Below are 17477 nucleotides of genomic sequence, written 5' to 3'. Positions count from 1 at the left end.
TCATAACTTTGTCTTTGCATGCTATAATTTTTCAATAGTTACCTATCTGATGTTTCTCTGAGGGGGCTTTTTCTTTTGAGTGCTATTCTGATATCTACCGCTTTTAACAATACAGGTGTCAGGGAGCTGCTAACGTGCTACCTTCCCATTGTTCTGCTGATTGGCTGCTAGGAGGGGTGGCTATCACTCCAACTTGCAGCACAGCAGTAAAGTGTGACTAAAGTTTATCAGAGCACAAGTCACATGGCTGTAGCACCCTGGGAAATGAATAATATGGCTAGCCCCATGGGGAATTGCAAAATTCAATATTAAAAAAAAAAAAAAACCTGTACGTTTTTGAAAAAACTGATTTCAATGCAGAATTCTACTGGAGAAGCTCTATTAACTGATGTGTTTTTAAAAAAATATTCCCATGACCGTATTCCTTTAGGAACAACTGAGATGTGTATATTCTTCTTATATGAAATGGTTTTTGTTAGGAAAACAGGATAAAAATGTTTGGCGTCTTTGGTCCTACTTCAGATTTGATGCCAGCACTGCCAGGCAGAAATGCTAAACACTATCTGCAAGGAGTTAATGTTTTCAGTGTATGCATGGGCTCCTTCTTAGCAAGTCTCTAGTACCCTGCTCTCCACTCCCTGCAAAAATGTACAGGCAGGATTATTGGCTCCTAATGAAAAAGCATGGTGTACTCTTGCCTTTATTCCATACCATCAGTCACAGAAACTTTTCTGCATTAGTCTCTCTCGCTCTGTCATATACACTAAAGACATTTAGTGGGACAGATCAAGCACAATAATCACAGCCATTCATAATAGAAAAAAAAATTGGGACAATAATATAAAAGTGAAAGACTCCAATGTTAATCCTGTCCCCACATTAAAAATGTAAAACCAGTAAAAATCTACCAAAATAATATCCTATTCTGGTACCAGTGCTTCTGCCTCCTTACCCATTTAGACTCACACCACAATACTGTGGTTTATCACATCCTTTGCCATCACAATGCCAATTTGTCTGAAACACTGATCTTCTCATGAAGGCAACCTTAAGAAAAACATTTGAGAGTGCTTAGGTTTTTGGTGATATGGTAAGAAGTTGTGGCATATTTTGCTGCAGATGTACAAAGTAAATTAGGTTTGCATCCAACTGGGTGTGTTCTAGCATTACATTAGACTACAAAGCTGAACTGGTTTGATTGGTTGTTACTGAATATCTCTTGCCTTGATACAAAGACCCCCTTTACAGCCTAAATCATGTAAACTGCCCATTACCCTAAAAACAACCCTGCTCTGAATATTCTACAATATATTTGAAAGTACCTAACATTTACTTGTCACAGAGAAATTAGCAATGTAAAAAGTAAATAGGAGGTAACTTGCACTGTAGACCATGCAAGGTCAATTAAATAGGTTTATTTCAGATGCTGTTAACAGCTACAGTCCCATCTGTGTGGGAGTTGCAAGTAAAGCTGAGTGCAGCTCACTTGGAAGGTCTTTGTGATTTGGGTCAGGCCCAATTGGGTACCTTACTCGTATTTCTTCACACAGGATCTCTAAAGTATTAACAGCCTCACCCGCCGCCCACAAACAAACCCAGACTCTAAAATTTAAAGGAGAAGGAAACACAATACCCGAGTAAACAGCCCTAAAAGCTCCCTGTGTTTGTTTAAGATGGCAGCTGCCATTTTAGCTTGGTCTTTGTAGCTTTCATGCTGCAGATCTGGCTGCTGGTAGCTTAGATTACACAGAGTTGGGAGGAGCAAACTGAGCAGACTCGTGCCCGTGCCGTGCAGAATTTTTTCTGAGAGCAGGAAATCAGATAACGAAGAACTTGTTTACAAAAAAGGAGACAAGAAATCCTGTGTTTCTTTAGAAAGAGGACTCCTTGTCCTTAAAATGGGGTGTCCAAAAGTCAAGCATGTGTGTATTTCTAATAGGGATGTCCCAGAACCATCATTATCGGCTGTATCCAATACAAAAGATTTAACCAAATAAACCCAAACCCTAATTTGCAATTATGTGGTATAACTAGTGTTGACATCCTGAACCCAACCCCCCTTCCCTCCAGAAGTATACCCAGTCTTCTCTAGACACGCGGAAATATTTCAGCCATTTTGCCTGTGATAAGATACCATTCCCTCTCCAGCAAGCCTCCAAGGGGTGTGCAAACACAGCTGCATCCCTGATAGTTACGCCACTGCAAATTTGAGAAGCATTTTTCAATATGTCAAGTACTAATTTATGTAATAATAATAGCACATGCCCATGACCCAAACTGTAATTGCAGCACTGATGTTTGTATGGGTGTGACCAGGGGCATGGATGAAAGATGCTTGAAAAGAGCGATTGCTACAGAAGCCATTGTACCACTAAATCTACAGCACACTGGGAATATGAATTATGCTAATTTTCTATTCACAAAAGTAACTTGCCCTTTAATAAAGTACTTAAGTGGAAAATGTACTTTCAGTTCTTTATTAAACAACTGTGAACACTTCACTGTAAAAATCCATAAAACCTTTATAAACAACAGTTTGCAAAGAGAGCCTATACTACAATAAAAGAATGTTAAAACACAAATATTTACATGCAATACTGACAAATTTGGCACTTCTGAAAACAAACAAAAAGAATGTACAAAATGTACTTTAAAAAGAAAAGTAAAATGATGGAACTCTGAGCATACCATGCACTTTTCAAATACCTCACAAGCACTTATGGCACAGCTAGAAGGGAGCGCCAGGCCCCCTCTGCCTCATGTTAAACAAAAGCTAAACAACTTTCAGTGTGCTTCCATACATTTGTTGTAGAACAACCTGAACATTGTCCAGAATGAAGTCAAATGCCATGTTCCATACAGACTCCACAGATTGCTGCATTAACCTGAAAGAAAAGACAAAGGGGTTGAGCCAACATGGTCCTTGATCAGGCGGGAAAAATTAGGCCGTTTTTTTGCCAGATATCGGTCGGGGAGGCCTGTCAGAGGGCACCATATATAGGCAGATAAGCTGCTGAATTGCTCTGATGGGCCTGAATAGGCATCTTAAATCTGCCCGTGTATGGCCACCTTAACAGCTAAAATGGGAGGATCATTTTCAATCTGCCCCACGGCAGGCTGTAGCTGGCTGCATTTCACAGTACAATGGCAAGGAATTTATATAATGAGAATAGTGGGCAGAAGGGCGGCACAATAGTTTGATTCCTGCCAGGGCACTACCTGCAAGGAGTATGTTCTTCCTGTGCTTGCGGGGTTTCCTCTTACATTCTATATTTTACAGGGAGGTTAATTGGTCTAAGTGTGTGTCTTAATGTGATAAGGAGGTTACTTTGTAAGCTCCATTGCAGTAAGGCCTCATCTGTAGTACATTTAATAATCATTGTACAGCACCGTGGTATATGTTAGTTTTATGAATAATGATGGTTATAACAACATTTCCCTTTGCCTTGGTGCTTGCTCTTTTAACTTGGCACCTGCCTAAGCTGCATGGTTCCTTGGCACAACATAGCACCATCTGGTGGGTCTCACTAATGGAGCACATTTTTGCTTTCCATCTGCTTGGAGTGTGGTGGGGACAACTGACATAGTACAAATGCAATTCACTTTAGAATGTAACATGTTCTAGAAATTGCAATACCTTTTCATGTACTTTATGACCAAATCTAGTTTCTCCAAGTCCTTTTCTTCTATAAGATCAGTACAGTATTTAACTACCTGCAGTATGTCTTCTTCCATGGGATCTAGATAAGAAACAGTCAGACATAAAAGCATAAAAAGTTATTAATAAAGGAGACAAACAAACATTAAGTTCTAGTCAATAGGAAGTTGCCATTTTGGTTGTTATGTACAGTAATACATTACATTGAGAGAACCTAAAACCCCTGTGTCCCTCTCTGTCACAGCACAGTTTTCCCAAATTGCTAGGGATCCAGGCAAGCCAGGTTGTTGGTTTATCAGTTGTTTAAGAAAACCTAAACTTTCATCTGGTGCACATTTTGCATTACTTAAATGTGAACCCTCAAAAGGTAATTAAGATATTAGCAGCTTTTACACTGATAATATTAATTAAAATAACAACACAACATGCTGGACAGTTCTGCCAACTTTGCTACAGTCAGTAGAAAATTTCAAAAGTGAAGAGAACTCTTCTGATATTGCTTGGCTTAGGACAAGAACAGAGAAATGTCAGATTACTTTTTTTCTAGTCTTTCCCAAGCAACATCAGAAGAGCTCCGTTTGGCACGACTAAGCAGCAGGTGGCTTGGCTGTTTCACTTTCATATTAGCAATGTTGAAATGCTAATATTATTAACTCAAAAAAAAAAAAAAGTAAATTGCAAAGGTGCTTAGATTTGCACTTTTAATTTGTTTTGAGGGTTTACATTTGCAAGTACAATAACAGTATATTACCCCTACTTGACCAGACTAATTATAATCTATTGCACATAGTAAGGTGTCTTATTTTAAGTCTTACTGGTACAAATCAATTACTATACACCTAGAAAATAATGGCCAGTTTATTTTAAATGTTTATCCTATAGTAAACATAGTATAATCACAAGCTCAGACATTCTTCTTTTTTAATTTGTTATGCAACACTTACCAGAAATGGTGGTAATCCACTCTCTTAATAAGGTCTTCACATCATTAAATTCAACTGCACCAGCGAGGTTAGGTGGTTTTGACTTGAAGGAATTGTGGTTTTGAGCCAATAATTTTGCATCATTTGAAGTGGAAGGACCTAGTTCAACCTATTCATTGGGTAAAAATATACTGGTAAGTTGCAAAAAGTACTCCTTTTTATTTTATATTCACTATACTTTTTGTTATTGTCAGTAACCATGGCAGATGTAGTGTACATGTATGTATTTCTCCAAGCCAGCTGTGCCATAGTCACACAAATGCTCAATTTTAGCAGAAGCCAATCAACCTGAATATATGTTTTTAGTCTGTGGGAGGAAAACACAAAATCACTGGAACAAAAATCAAATTGTACCCAGAACCCAAATACTTGGGACAGGGACATGACTGCCACTGTGTTGCTGTCTACAAGATAACAATGTTATCCCAATGCGCCCTTTTATTTTAACCCATTTATATGACCCTGCAGTTATATATCTATAAAGAATAAAGGGAGTGCTCTCAGTGTAATATAGCTGTAAGAATATTTATTCTACATAAATACACTGTGCTCACAAACCGCCATGTGAAAGAGAGCACTTCATTATTTAAAAGTACAACTGTGGGATCACAGGAAAAGGCTTGGTTCATTTTCTGTAGGCATATTTATTCATGTGGGAGGTATTTAAATTAAAACCTGGAAGAGGGGAACAAACATGGCTGCCCGTGGGTCTGTAATTCGTGCTACCATAATTATGAAGCGAAAAAACTTTGCAGATTTAGTTTATAAGGAATGTAAAGCGGATGCAAATTAAAACACAACAGCAGGTGTAAAAAAAAATTTTTAATTGGCTGTCAGTATCGCTTTAAGGAACTGAAGACAAAATAGCAGAGATGGTTAAATTCAGGGTTCCTCTTGATTTTGTTGTCGATTTTGTGAAAAATCGGGGGACTGAGGATTCAGTACATCCCTAAAAACTACTAATTTATATATAACTGAATATTGAAATCCAGGAAGTAGTTTGGTAGTATTTACCTGAGACTGCCCAGAAGGTTTGGCTTCTTGTTTTAGGGGAACATCCTTTAACTTTTGAGGGCTGCCAGCAGAAAAGCCGTTTTTGAGGGGACTGCTAAAGAGTATGGTTTTTAAAGGGCTGTGAATCCTTTTGGTTGGGCTGCCCTTATTTTTCTTTCTGCTCCTTTTCTTTGACTTTTCCAAAGGCTTTCTTAACTGTAGCAATGGATTTTTTGAAACTGCAAGAAAATATTGTACATCAGTTGTTGAAAATGCAACCTAATATGTGTTTAAAGCAGAAGGAAAGGTAAAAACTAAATGTAAATACATGATTTCTTTTCTTCTTTTGTGTACACATGTTCTTTTGTGTCAGACTTCCTGCTCTCAGAAAAATGCTTCAGGGCACAGCACAAGTCTGCTCAGTTTGCTCCTCTATCTCCCTCCCTTCTTCTCCTCCCCCACAAACTGTGCTGTAATCTGAGCTACCAGCAGCAAGAGCTGCAGCATGCAAATTACTGAGACCAAGCTAAAATGGCATCTGCTATCTTAAGCATTTACCATGATATCTTAGAGGGGGCGTCTAGGGCTATTTACTATTCTCCCCCTCTCTATAAAAGTATAGTAATAATACAAGCCCATTTGCAAAGAAAATTGGGACGCTGTGTACAGTGGCGATTGCAACCCTAAGCCATCCTGAGGTGGCTCCTCTGATACCACCATAACCCCTTACTTACCTTTCCTGTGCAAGAGGTGGTCTGGGGAGGGGCATAGCTTGCAATTGTGTTCTCTGCTCTAGAAAAGCCCAATTCCCAGTTGAATAACCAGAAATGTGGCTCTTTAAGTTACCATGAGCTTCTTTTTGCAGTCCCTGGCAAGTTGTGGGTGCACTGCAGCCTGAGAAGAGTTTCTCAACTCTCCTTATGGCAATAGCTCCCCTGGCTGTGTAAAATGTAACTATAAAGAGAATGGGATGATTTGCAGATTATGTAAACCCTATATTTAATTGCAAAAAGACAACAATAATTGTACAGTTTTCTGAAAAATTTGTGCTGATTTTGATTCAAACAAGACGGAATAGGGGCAAGTTTCCTGCTGTGTTGCATCACCTCTTCTTTTAACAACACTCTGTAACACTTTGGGAACTAAAGAAAGCAATTTTTGAAAGTGAAATGTTTACGCATTGTTGCCTGGATTTCAACAGTTCACGCTCTCCTTTGTAGTATTTTTCATTTCATAAATCACCAAAGGTTTTCAGTGGTGATTGGTAGGGCTGGAAATAGTGTTCCTAGGGGGCAGCTGCAGTAAAGGGAGAAAAATAAAATCTTCCTAGTCCTTCCTAATCTTCTCTGCTCCTGCCCACCCTGTTTTGCTTTAAGTTTACAAATGGGGGAGCAGGAGTGGTCCACAGCGTGTGGTCAGGGAAGGTGGTCACCATTGCCCACATTCTGAGACTAAATGCAGTGGTTGAGGGGTTTTCAGGTGATCAGGCCAACAGGTACTTGCCTTGGGCGCAAGTAACTCTTGGTCCTGCACTGGTCTGGATTGCAGGCAGGTCAGTTTAGCACCCAGACTATTGTACTACGGAGCCATGCTATAATATGTGCATTATACACTTTGGCACGGTCTTGCTGAAATAAGCAAGGCCTTTCTTAAAAAATACTTTGTCTGGATGGCAGCATATGTTGCCAGTGACCCACTACCAACACATTTCTCGCAAACCCCTTGAATGTTGCTCCCAGTGGCTTCAAAGCAAGTGCTTATTTTTGAATTCCTAGCTTTTAAGGAAAGTTTTGGTTGCATAAAAACCTTATGTAATGACAAACAGAACCTTCTGTAGGCTGCGAGTCCACACAAGGGCTACCAAATAGCCAACCACAGCTCTTATTTGGCACCCCTGGAACTTTTTTCATGCTTGTGTCGCTCCCCAAAACTTTTTCCATTTGAATGTGGCTTTCGTGTATAAAAGTTGGGGACCCCTCACTTAATCCATCAACATCAGAAAAAGGGGGAAAAAAAGGACACTCTAAAGACCGCAAAAGTCACTATGAAAAATAAGTAGAAAAAACCAAATGACTTTATTTAAACAACATCTCTATCGCCTTAAGCGTTTTGTGCCCCAAGAGAACTTAATTATAGGGCCTTGACTTAAGGCATTATCACAGCATGTTCTGGACTGCTTTAATCCACTGCTAGCTTGATAAAGGACCAGTGCAATCCAAAACATTGCTGTGCCAACGCCATAAGTAAGGATAAAGTTAATTTATCTAGGAGTGCTGCAGCATTTTCCTTTTTGCGGATTATCTTCTAAATTCTCTGCAAATTGCAATAGGGATAAGAAAAGCCATGTTAGGCTATTGTAAATAAAACTTGACAAGGTGGTATCACTGCTTGAAGAACTACATTTCTCATGAGGATAGCATTTACCAAGTACAGAATAAACAAAACTAACTGCTATTTTCTGCATTTTCCTTACCAAATGTTGAGTTGATGTTATTATCAGTCTCTTTATTCCTTTGGCCGTATGCAGCTCTTAGTTCCTCCTGGAGATCAGCAGGCAAGGCAGCAAATACTTCTGGATCAACCTGAAAAAGCACAAAAGTAAGGTAAACAACAATCAATTATCTATGTTCTGTTTCTTAAGCAAAGCGACTTCACAAAGTAACACAATACTAAAAGTAAAACTATACGTTCATAATGAATATATAACCAAAATTAAAGATTCTTATCAAATGTATATTCTGTATAATATATATATATATATATATATATATATATATATATATATATATATATATATATATATATAAAAGACCAACAAATGGTGCACACGAACTATAGAGGATGATGTGGGTGTACTATTTTTGAACGCTTGTTGTTACCAATTTTAACAAATGCTTTAATAAAAGCTATGTTTTACTTTTGGAGTGCGGCTCAGTTGGAAGATTATATATATATATATATATATATATATATATATATATATATATATATATATATATATATATATATATAAAAAATCTATTGAGAGAGAGAGAGAGAGAGCTAGTGAGAGAGAGGAAGGTAAATATTGCCCTTGTACATCTTTTACCTTGAACCACCATTTTCTGATGGTCTGTGTCACCTACAAGGAGCCATTCGTTAGTAACAAAAAATATATTTGTGTCAATGATTTGTGTGTGAGCACAGTAAATCGTATGAGCAGCTATTTAAAATAGCAATTTTTCTATTTAGGATGATCTAATATACAACTAGAAAGTATATTATGAGAATGGCTTATTTAGATGAAGCAGTGTTTTATATATGGGCTGCTTTGTGCAACATATTTAAAGACCTGCAATGTCCAGTGGTATAGATTTAATAATACAACTGAAAAAAAGTTTGTTGAAATAGTGCTATGCCAACAAATATTTCCTCACCTGTGAAAAGGCTGGGAGAGCAATGACATTAATGCCTTGTTCCTCTCCTTGATCTGACAGATTTGGGATCTGCAGCAGCACAGTTGCTACTGGTTGTTGTTTTAGCTCACTACTGCCCTCCTGTGCTGGGTAATTTTTGCTCTCCATTGCTCTCCATTGCCGGAAACCAACTGTTTGCTCTACTTGTTCTCTTATGTCAGGAGGCAGTGCTTCCAAAACAGAAGGATCAACCTGTGGAATAAAAACAAGTGTTTTGCAAAGCTATTGGCTTCTGGGTGTGTATACATTGCACCATTTTCATAATAGCAGTGGATTGTAAACCAAAGTAAAATAAGCTCTCCTCTATTTTAAATTCTTTGTATACAGTCTTTCCCCTCTGTCTATAGTCACAGAGAAAAATACAAAAAACCTGAAGGGGGCCCAAAATCTTCATCTGGCCCATTTGAATTTCTAGATAAAATACCATACTTCGGACTTTCTCTTTTAGGGGAACTTTGCAATATGCAGTGCCACATAGGCAATATAAGTGAGCTACCAACTTACTTTACTTGGAAGGTCACTAAGGCATAAATATTAATAGACACGTTACAGACACAGAGATAGTTTTGATTATGTTTTTAGTCCTTTTTATAGCTAAACTCCACCCTTTAGAAGTTCAGTATGTGATTTGCTGCTTATTTTGCAATGTGGTTATATAAATGAGAAAACAATTATAAAAATTACCCTGCTTTAGTTTCTAAATAAATAAGACAGCAAATTAACATTCACCCATAATACAAGTTAGGCTGGTTCCCCTCTGGGAAACCTATACTTCAGAAGTTTATATTGTAGCAGTTCTTATTTTACCCATAGTATTTACATTGCCTCTGCATGCTAAGTGATTTACAGTGATACTGACACTTAAAAACTACCCTTCAAAATATTCACGTACATTAAGTTAGTGATTTATCAATGGTCAAGTTTGATTTTTTTTTCTCGATTCAAGTTTTTTTTGCGCTTGAAAAACTCCAATAAAAAAAAAATAAAAAACTCCATAAAGTGCAAAAACCCCAAAAACTCAAATGTAAAAATTTGCCATGTAAAAGCTGGCAAGTTTCTATAGAAGTCAATGGGAGTTGTAACAGCCATATCAAGCCATATTCTAAAACTCGTAAAATTCGAGATAATCAAATTTTTATTTGTATAAGTTTTCCTTATTAATAAATAAGCGACCATTTGATATGCAAGTTTATTCAATTTAGAAAAACAAACTTGAAAATTGATAAGCCCTTAAAAGTTACCTGTAGGCCATGTTGGTTGTTTTTCGCTGATAGGGCTGCTTTTGTAAGTAACTGTTATTTGAAGTTCTTTAACCTAATTGTTTGCCAACTTGACTGTCGCTCTCAATGTGCCTGTTAGAATTTCTACCACTTACAGACTACTGCTACAAGAATAATGGTATGCATTATTGACACAACTAAACTTACCTGTGAAGGGGATGGAACTTCAATGGTAAAATTGAGTCCTGATTTCACATTAACTGGAGAGTGAAACCCATTCCTTTGGCCAGTGAATGCTGCTTTGCTAGTACTTGGTTCTTGGCTGGATTTATTATAATGTGGGATGGAAGAACAAGTGCCTGATGCTGATGCTATTTCAAAATCCACAGCAGCGACAATATCTGCAACAAAACAGTGTTTAAATCATTAGGTGCATGAGTTATGGTAAGGACACTTTGTTAAAACAGGGTAAACCATGGAGAAGGTACAAATCATGCTGTTCTAAAATCAGCTGACAAAACATGTGTATTCCACATTAAACAGCCACATCTATGACCCCATGTGGTTCTGGACCAACATCATTTTTAGAACTGCTTGATATATGGCCTATCTCTGACCAGAAATCTTTTGAGCAGGCTGTCCTTTTAGCACCATACACATGCAAAGAAGCTGTTGACTGGTCTGAAGTGGTCAGATTGCCAACCTGTCACAGTGTATGGTCAGCTTAAACCACGATCCTCAACCTGTAGCAAAAGCAGTCTGGAACAAGGAGACATGTATAAGGGTAAGTGGAATATACACTTCAGACTAGAATCATTTCTGAATACAGATCAGCCTTCACCCTTCAGTCCAAAGAGGTCACAGTATGCTGATTTGAACCTTTTCAACCCTCTATGGACCCTGTTCCCATGTTTTAGACAAATCTACACAATACTATTACACCACTGGTATATCTTGAAAAATATTTTGACTCTTCAAAATACAGTTACAATAAAAGCAAATGTTTAAGCATGACACATTAAAATTACCCTTTTTGCCATCATGCTCTTCAGAGATGCTCTTCATCTTTTGCCCTTGAAACATATCCATTAGTGAACGTGACCCACCAGGCAACGGACCAGATTTTACTAACGTGGAACCCAAGCTGGACAGTCCATGTACTGGAACAAGTTGGTGCATTTGGAGTCCAACCTGATGACATAAATACAGATTTTGTAAAGATACAGAATAAACTGCTTCTCATTGGCAAAGAGGGAGCAGTGAGCAAAGATAACATACAGCTGTGCTGTATTGCCTTTTAAAAGTCTTAAAACCATTCTCTTTCCAGCCTCCCACATCCTGTGCTGCTCATCACTACAGCAGGCACGGCAAGACAGAATGAGGCATACAAGATACTATTCGAGACTGTTCAAAAAAGGCAGAAGTCAAGAATGTCTTTGGATATTGATAATAAACTCTTAAGCAAAAAAGGGAAATGAGTCCCAGACTTCACTAAAAATATCTGAGCAAATCAGTGTTTTGTGGCAAAATTACAAAAATTCTAGTTGCAAAGGGTAAACTTCTCATCCTTTAAATGTTCTTACTTGGGAATATACCAAAAGATAAACAAAGGTATTGTAATTTGTACTTGAAATCTATCTGAACAGGTAACACAAAACAACAATATCCAGGAATTTTATCTATAGTCATATCTGAGATAAATATATGAAATAAAACTTCTATCCAGGACCACTGGATTCCCTTCCTCTGCTTTATTAAATCGGACAAATGTGATCATTCAGGTTTGGTTTTCCCATTGGATCGAGGACCAAATCTGCGTGTTGATGAGGCCCACAATTCAATAGCCTACACACTGGCAATTACGATTCGATCGATTGTCCTAATGGCCAAGCCATTAGCAATAAGACATGCCTGAAAAAGCACAAATATTGTTGGTTTTTAGACTAAAATATGTGTAAAGTGAAAAGTTGCCTCAAGCTACTCACTCCTCTTATATCAGAGATGTTCAGTTTCATTGTATGAAACATATCCACAGCTTCTTTTCCAATAACCTTGGCACTTGCTGTTGCTTGGTGAAGGGTCACAGTCCTAACAAAAATGAATATATTTAACACATAGGACAACATATCAAACACTACATTGTCAGTTTGTGACACAGAAACAATTGCTGATTTTATAACATTGTTGCTAATGGAGAGCCTGCACATAACAGGTCATTAATAAAGGTATAATAAAGGGTTGTAAATAAAGTAGTGTACAGCTACAGTAAGACCCTGATTTCATTTATTCTTTCAAAGTGTGTGCAACTAAAAAGTAAATCAAGGGGTTAATAATTTGGTCACTGTTATTTTGTTTCAAACCTCAAAGGATATATAATGTTTTGAACAGAATAACAATGGAGAGCAAAAATTACCCAGCACAGGAGGGCAGTAGTGAGCTAAAACAACAACCAGTAGCAACTGTGCTGCTGCAGATCCCAAATCTGTCAGATCAAGGAGAGGAACAAGGCATTAATGTCATTGCTCTCCCAGCCTTTTCACAGGTGAGGAAATATTTGTTGGCATAGCACTATTTCAACAAACTTTTTTTCAGTTGTATTATTAAATCTATACCACTGGACATTGCAGGTCTTTAAATATGTTGCACAAAGCAGCCCATATATAAAACACTGCTTCATCTAAATAAGCCATTCTCATAATATACTTTCTAGTTGTATATTAGATCATCCTAAATAGAAAAATTGCTATTTTAAATAGCTGCTCATACGATTTACTGTGCTCACACACAAATCATTGACACAAATATATTTTTTGTTACTAACGAATGGCTCCTTGTAGGTGACACAGACCATCAGAAAATGGTGGTTCAGGGTAAAAGATGTACAAGGGCAATATTTACCTTCCTCTCTCTCGCTAGCTCTCTCTCTCTCTCTCTCAATAGATTTTTTATATATATATATATATATATATATATATATATATATATATATATATATATATATATATATATATATATATATATATAAATTAGTTCTCCTAATTGTAAAACAATGAATCGTGGAATCCTGCTTTTGTCAAATTCACACCATTTTGCAGTACAGGTATCGGACCCCTTATCCGGAAACCCGTTATCCAGAAAGCTCCAAATTACGGAAAGCCCATCTCCCATAGACTCCATTTTAATCAAATAATTCAGAATTTTAAAATTGATTTCCTTTTTCTCTGTAGTAATAAAACAGTACTTTGTAATTGATCCTTAATTAATCCTTATTGGATGCAAAACAATCTTATTGGGGTAAATCAATGTTTTATAGATTTTTTAGCAGACTTAAGGTATGGAGATCCAAATTACAGAAAGACCCCTTATCCGGAATACCCTTGGTCCCGGGCATTCTGGATAACGGGTCCTATACCTGTATATCAATATATGTTAATCTGCAAGTTAGTTTTAAAAAAGTGCAAAGATTCTCATATTTTTGGCCATGATTGTAGCCCTGTGAAATTCTAATAAATAAAGATGCATTACCACTAAATAGTTAGGATAGGCTATGAGCTCTCACCTTGCAACGTTGTCACAGATTCCATGACCACCGTATTTTGCAGGCTCTATCGGGGCACCAGCTTTTCTCACCATAATTTTCAGAGTTAATTTCTTGCCTTTCATACCTACAACTTCAAGTCTTCTTTGAATCTCTTCAGAAAGATTTATAAGAAAAGCTTCTGCTTCACTTGTCTTTAAAATAAATAGTATAATAATTACTGTTAAGAAAGGGAGTTTAAAACTGTAGCATAATCCTTTATATATAAAGTGCCAACACCTTTACACAGCCCTATCAAACGAATGTAAAACCAAAATAAAATTAGATTTAATAAAATAGACCTACATCAGAAATAGTATACCTGAGTAAAGCGGATGCCATAGTTAATTTCAGCAGACACAGATTTTCTTTCCTTCTCTTTTCGTATGGGCCGATCATCCAGGCCACGACAAAATCGGTACAACATTTGTCCTGTTTTTGGACCAAATTCTTTTTGGAGCTTTGCCATTGTAATATTTTGGAGATCACCACAGGTTTTAACTCCAAGACATGATAGTTTGTACTCTATAGTCCTGCCAACTCCTGAATAATGCAAAGTGGAAAAAGCATCCAATATATTTGAGATAGTAGGGTGTAAAGGGCACATCAAGTAAATAAGAATATATGAAAACTAATAAAGAAATCCCTTTTTTAGGAGTATGGAATTCATTCCCCGAATTCCTTTTGTTTACTTTCATCCACCGATAAACTGATAACACTATTAAACCTCCATCTATTAAGGAATATCTTTGCTGATTGAAAAATGATTAATGAATGTAGATGTTTATAAAAAAAATATTGTGAACCTCCTGAAATGAGACTTAAAGGGGTTGTGCACCTTTAAATTAACTTTTAATATCATGCAGATATTGATATTCTAATTGATATGCAAATGGTCTTCATATTTTATTTTGTATGTTTTTTTCAGACAGAAATATTAATAGGAGATGGCCGGAATAGAAAGATAAGTGATAAAAAGTAACAGTAACATTGTAGTTTCACAGGGCAATAGTTTTTGGTTGTAGAGGTCAGTGACCCCCCATTTCAAAGCTGGAAAGAATCAAAAGAAGAATGCAAATGATTCAGAAATGATAAAAAAATAAATAATGAATATCTATTGCAAATTTGCTAGGAATAAGGAGATCTTTTTATAACTTTAGGTTAAATCTCTTTCTAGTCAATTGAGGGGACACGGGAACCATTGTGTTAAGCATCTCCCCCCAGGAGGAGAAAACTGAAATTTTCTCCTCCCTTTTCATATTATAAATAAACGCACCTTTCCCCAGCAGATGTATTCACACGGAGCTGGTGAACTGGAGCAAGGGAGCAAATATAGATATAAATATATATGTCATATTTGCTCCCTTGCCCCAGTTCACCAGCTCCGTGTGAAAACACCTGCTGGGGGAAGGTGCGTGTTCTTCTGCCTCGTCTGGAGCCTCTCTGCCTGGCCAGCTAACAATTCTCTTCCAGGTCTACGTACGTGGGGAGTCAGTTAGCGCTAGTTTGTCTGCTTGCATGCAGAGACATCCCACATCAGGGGCTGACATCTAAAGCCCAGGTGTGACCCTGTCTCATGTCCTACCCCTGATGTTAGTGCTAGTCACTGACCAATGGAACCCTTGAGTTGGGTCTTCCTAGAGACTATGATCCTACCTCCTCTTGAGGACTCTAAAAAAACGGAGTAGGAAAGTTACATTTAAATATATATATATATATATATATAGAAACGGGTTGCTGGAAAGCTGCACACCATAAGAACAAGACAATACCTGGGTGCTCATGCAGAAGAAGTAAATACTCAGGGTAGGATTGACAGCACACACAGGACTTTTTTTTTGAAGAATCTCAAAGTTTTAGATAAATAAATGTGAGGCTTTATTCAGTCCGGAGGAGCTTAACCCAGTGCTTCCTGTGTCCATCAGAGAAAAGCCATTCTATAGTATACTAAAAGTTAACTTTCAGGTAAACCACCCCTTCAAATCCAATACAGCGAATGGATACAATAAGGGGCAAACCAGGATAAAAAAGGGGCAAAAAGGGAGCACTGCACCTCCTTATGCTTCTAAGTGACAAGAGAATAAATAAAAACACGGGTTTTGGTATTAAAATATCATACAACCTCTCCATGGTAATATACAGTAATAAAATTTATTTGAGTAATATTTAAATAGAAGATGCAAGTTTCTTTTGTTCACTAACATTTGTACTGTATGATAGTATCATAGGGAGATTAAAAAAATTCTGATGCATTTGCAAAAGAAATAAACCGTCTGTTCTGATTACTAATTTTGGCACAGAGGTGTGATTTTAGCCACACCTGAGACAGTTCTGAACCCTACCATGGTAGCTTTGGGGACCACTAAAGAGCTCCTGATAAATCAGATTATTTATAATTACATGCCTCCCAACTGTCCCGATATTCAATGGACAGTCCCTCTTAACAGCTCAACCCGCAGTCCCGAATTCTAACTGAAATGTCCCTCATTTCCCTTTGATCTCCTGCACTGAAAGCTAAAAAAAGATACAAACCTAATTAAAAAGTAGCTTTTGCCAGAGAACCCAGAAAGTTAACAAGCCACACCTGCACTGAGATACAATTGTAACTAATAAGCTAAACAGGTCTCTTGGGGGAACTGAGCCTTGCAGCTTAAAGTGATACTGACACCAGAAAGTAACACCTTTCATAACATTGTCTTTGCATGAGCTTTATAATTTTGCCATAAATGTATTTCCTGAGGCTTTTACATTTCCTATCTGAACCCCAATCTTTCTCTATGAGGGGGCGGCCATATTTGTGCAGCAGGGGTCTGTTAGCATTGGAAGCTATAACGGACAGGCTGAGAAGGGACAGACAGGTCGGCAAAACAGTCGGGTTTAAGAACGTCAAGTAACAATTACTCACAAAAGCAGCCCTATCAGTGAAAAATGATCAACATGAACTATAGGTAACTTTTTATGTAGATTCATATTTTAAAAAGTAGTTTTTTCGTGTCAGTAGCAAAACTGTAATAACACATAAAACAATTCCAAAACCCCCAGAAATGTGTTCAAATTTAGTAAAATGGGAGTGGTACCTAGGGGGTGTGGTCACAAAAATGGGTGTGGTCAAATATTTTTTCACCACTCTAAGCGCTGCATTTTTTTGTCCCTCTTTCCATTTTTCAAATGTTGGGAGGTATGTCATTTACCTGGCAAGTTATTAACTAGTTGACCTCTAATAAAATCATCCACTTCCTCTGGTTTTAAATGATATTGCCCATCTGGTTTAGCACGACGTGTTGCCATTCTAGCCAGCAGAATATTGGAACCTAAAATGTAAGCAAAAGAAAAAATAAGATTAATAAAATATGAAGTTTACAAAGGTTTATGAAAGTTACAGTAAGCAGATCTAATTTTTATTCCCACTTTTTTTGTAAAAAAAAGAAAAAATATATAAAATAAAATATATAATATAAAAAACAAAGAAAGATGCTATTGCACTCTGATATGAAATAAAGGATACCATTTTAAAAGCAAGTCCCCAGAGTGCACCAGCATCTTTCCCTGCTATATTCTATAATCTGTTTGCACCAGGGCACATTGTCCCTC

General features: G+C 37.2%; 1 protein-coding gene across 3 annotated transcripts in view; it reads right to left on the bottom strand.

Moving 5' to 3' along the window:
* Nucleotides 1-2461: 2461 nt before the first annotated feature.
* rev1 (REV1, DNA directed polymerase) overlaps nt 2462-17477 on the bottom strand; it is a 50391-nt gene continuing 35375 nt past the window's right edge. For all 3 annotated transcript variants that reach the window (XM_012957685.3, XM_012957686.3, XM_012957684.2), the window contains exons 12-23: nt 17078-17197; nt 14209-14429; nt 13869-14041; nt 12295-12397; nt 11338-11500; nt 10517-10710; nt 9051-9281; nt 8108-8216; nt 5656-5873; nt 4603-4750; nt 3638-3740; nt 2462-2885 (exon numbers count right to left, since the gene is read on the bottom strand). In XM_012957685.3, the coding sequence (XP_012813139.1) occupies nt 2774-2885; nt 3638-3740; nt 4603-4750; nt 5656-5873; nt 8108-8216; nt 9051-9281; nt 10517-10710; nt 11338-11500; nt 12295-12397; nt 13869-14041; nt 14209-14429; nt 17078-17197 (1895 nt within the window). In that variant the 3' untranslated portion in view covers nt 2462-2773. The remainder of the gene's footprint in view (nt 2886-3637; nt 3741-4602; nt 4751-5655; nt 5874-8107; nt 8217-9050; nt 9282-10516; nt 10711-11337; nt 11501-12294; nt 12398-13868; nt 14042-14208; nt 14430-17077; nt 17198-17477) is intronic.

This window comes from Xenopus tropicalis, chromosome 2 (assembly GCF_000004195.4).
Source record: "Xenopus tropicalis strain Nigerian chromosome 2, UCB_Xtro_10.0, whole genome shotgun sequence".
NCBI classification, from domain to species: domain Eukaryota; kingdom Metazoa; phylum Chordata; class Amphibia; order Anura; family Pipidae; genus Xenopus; species Xenopus tropicalis.
This window is presented reverse-complemented; position numbering and strand designations above follow the sequence as displayed.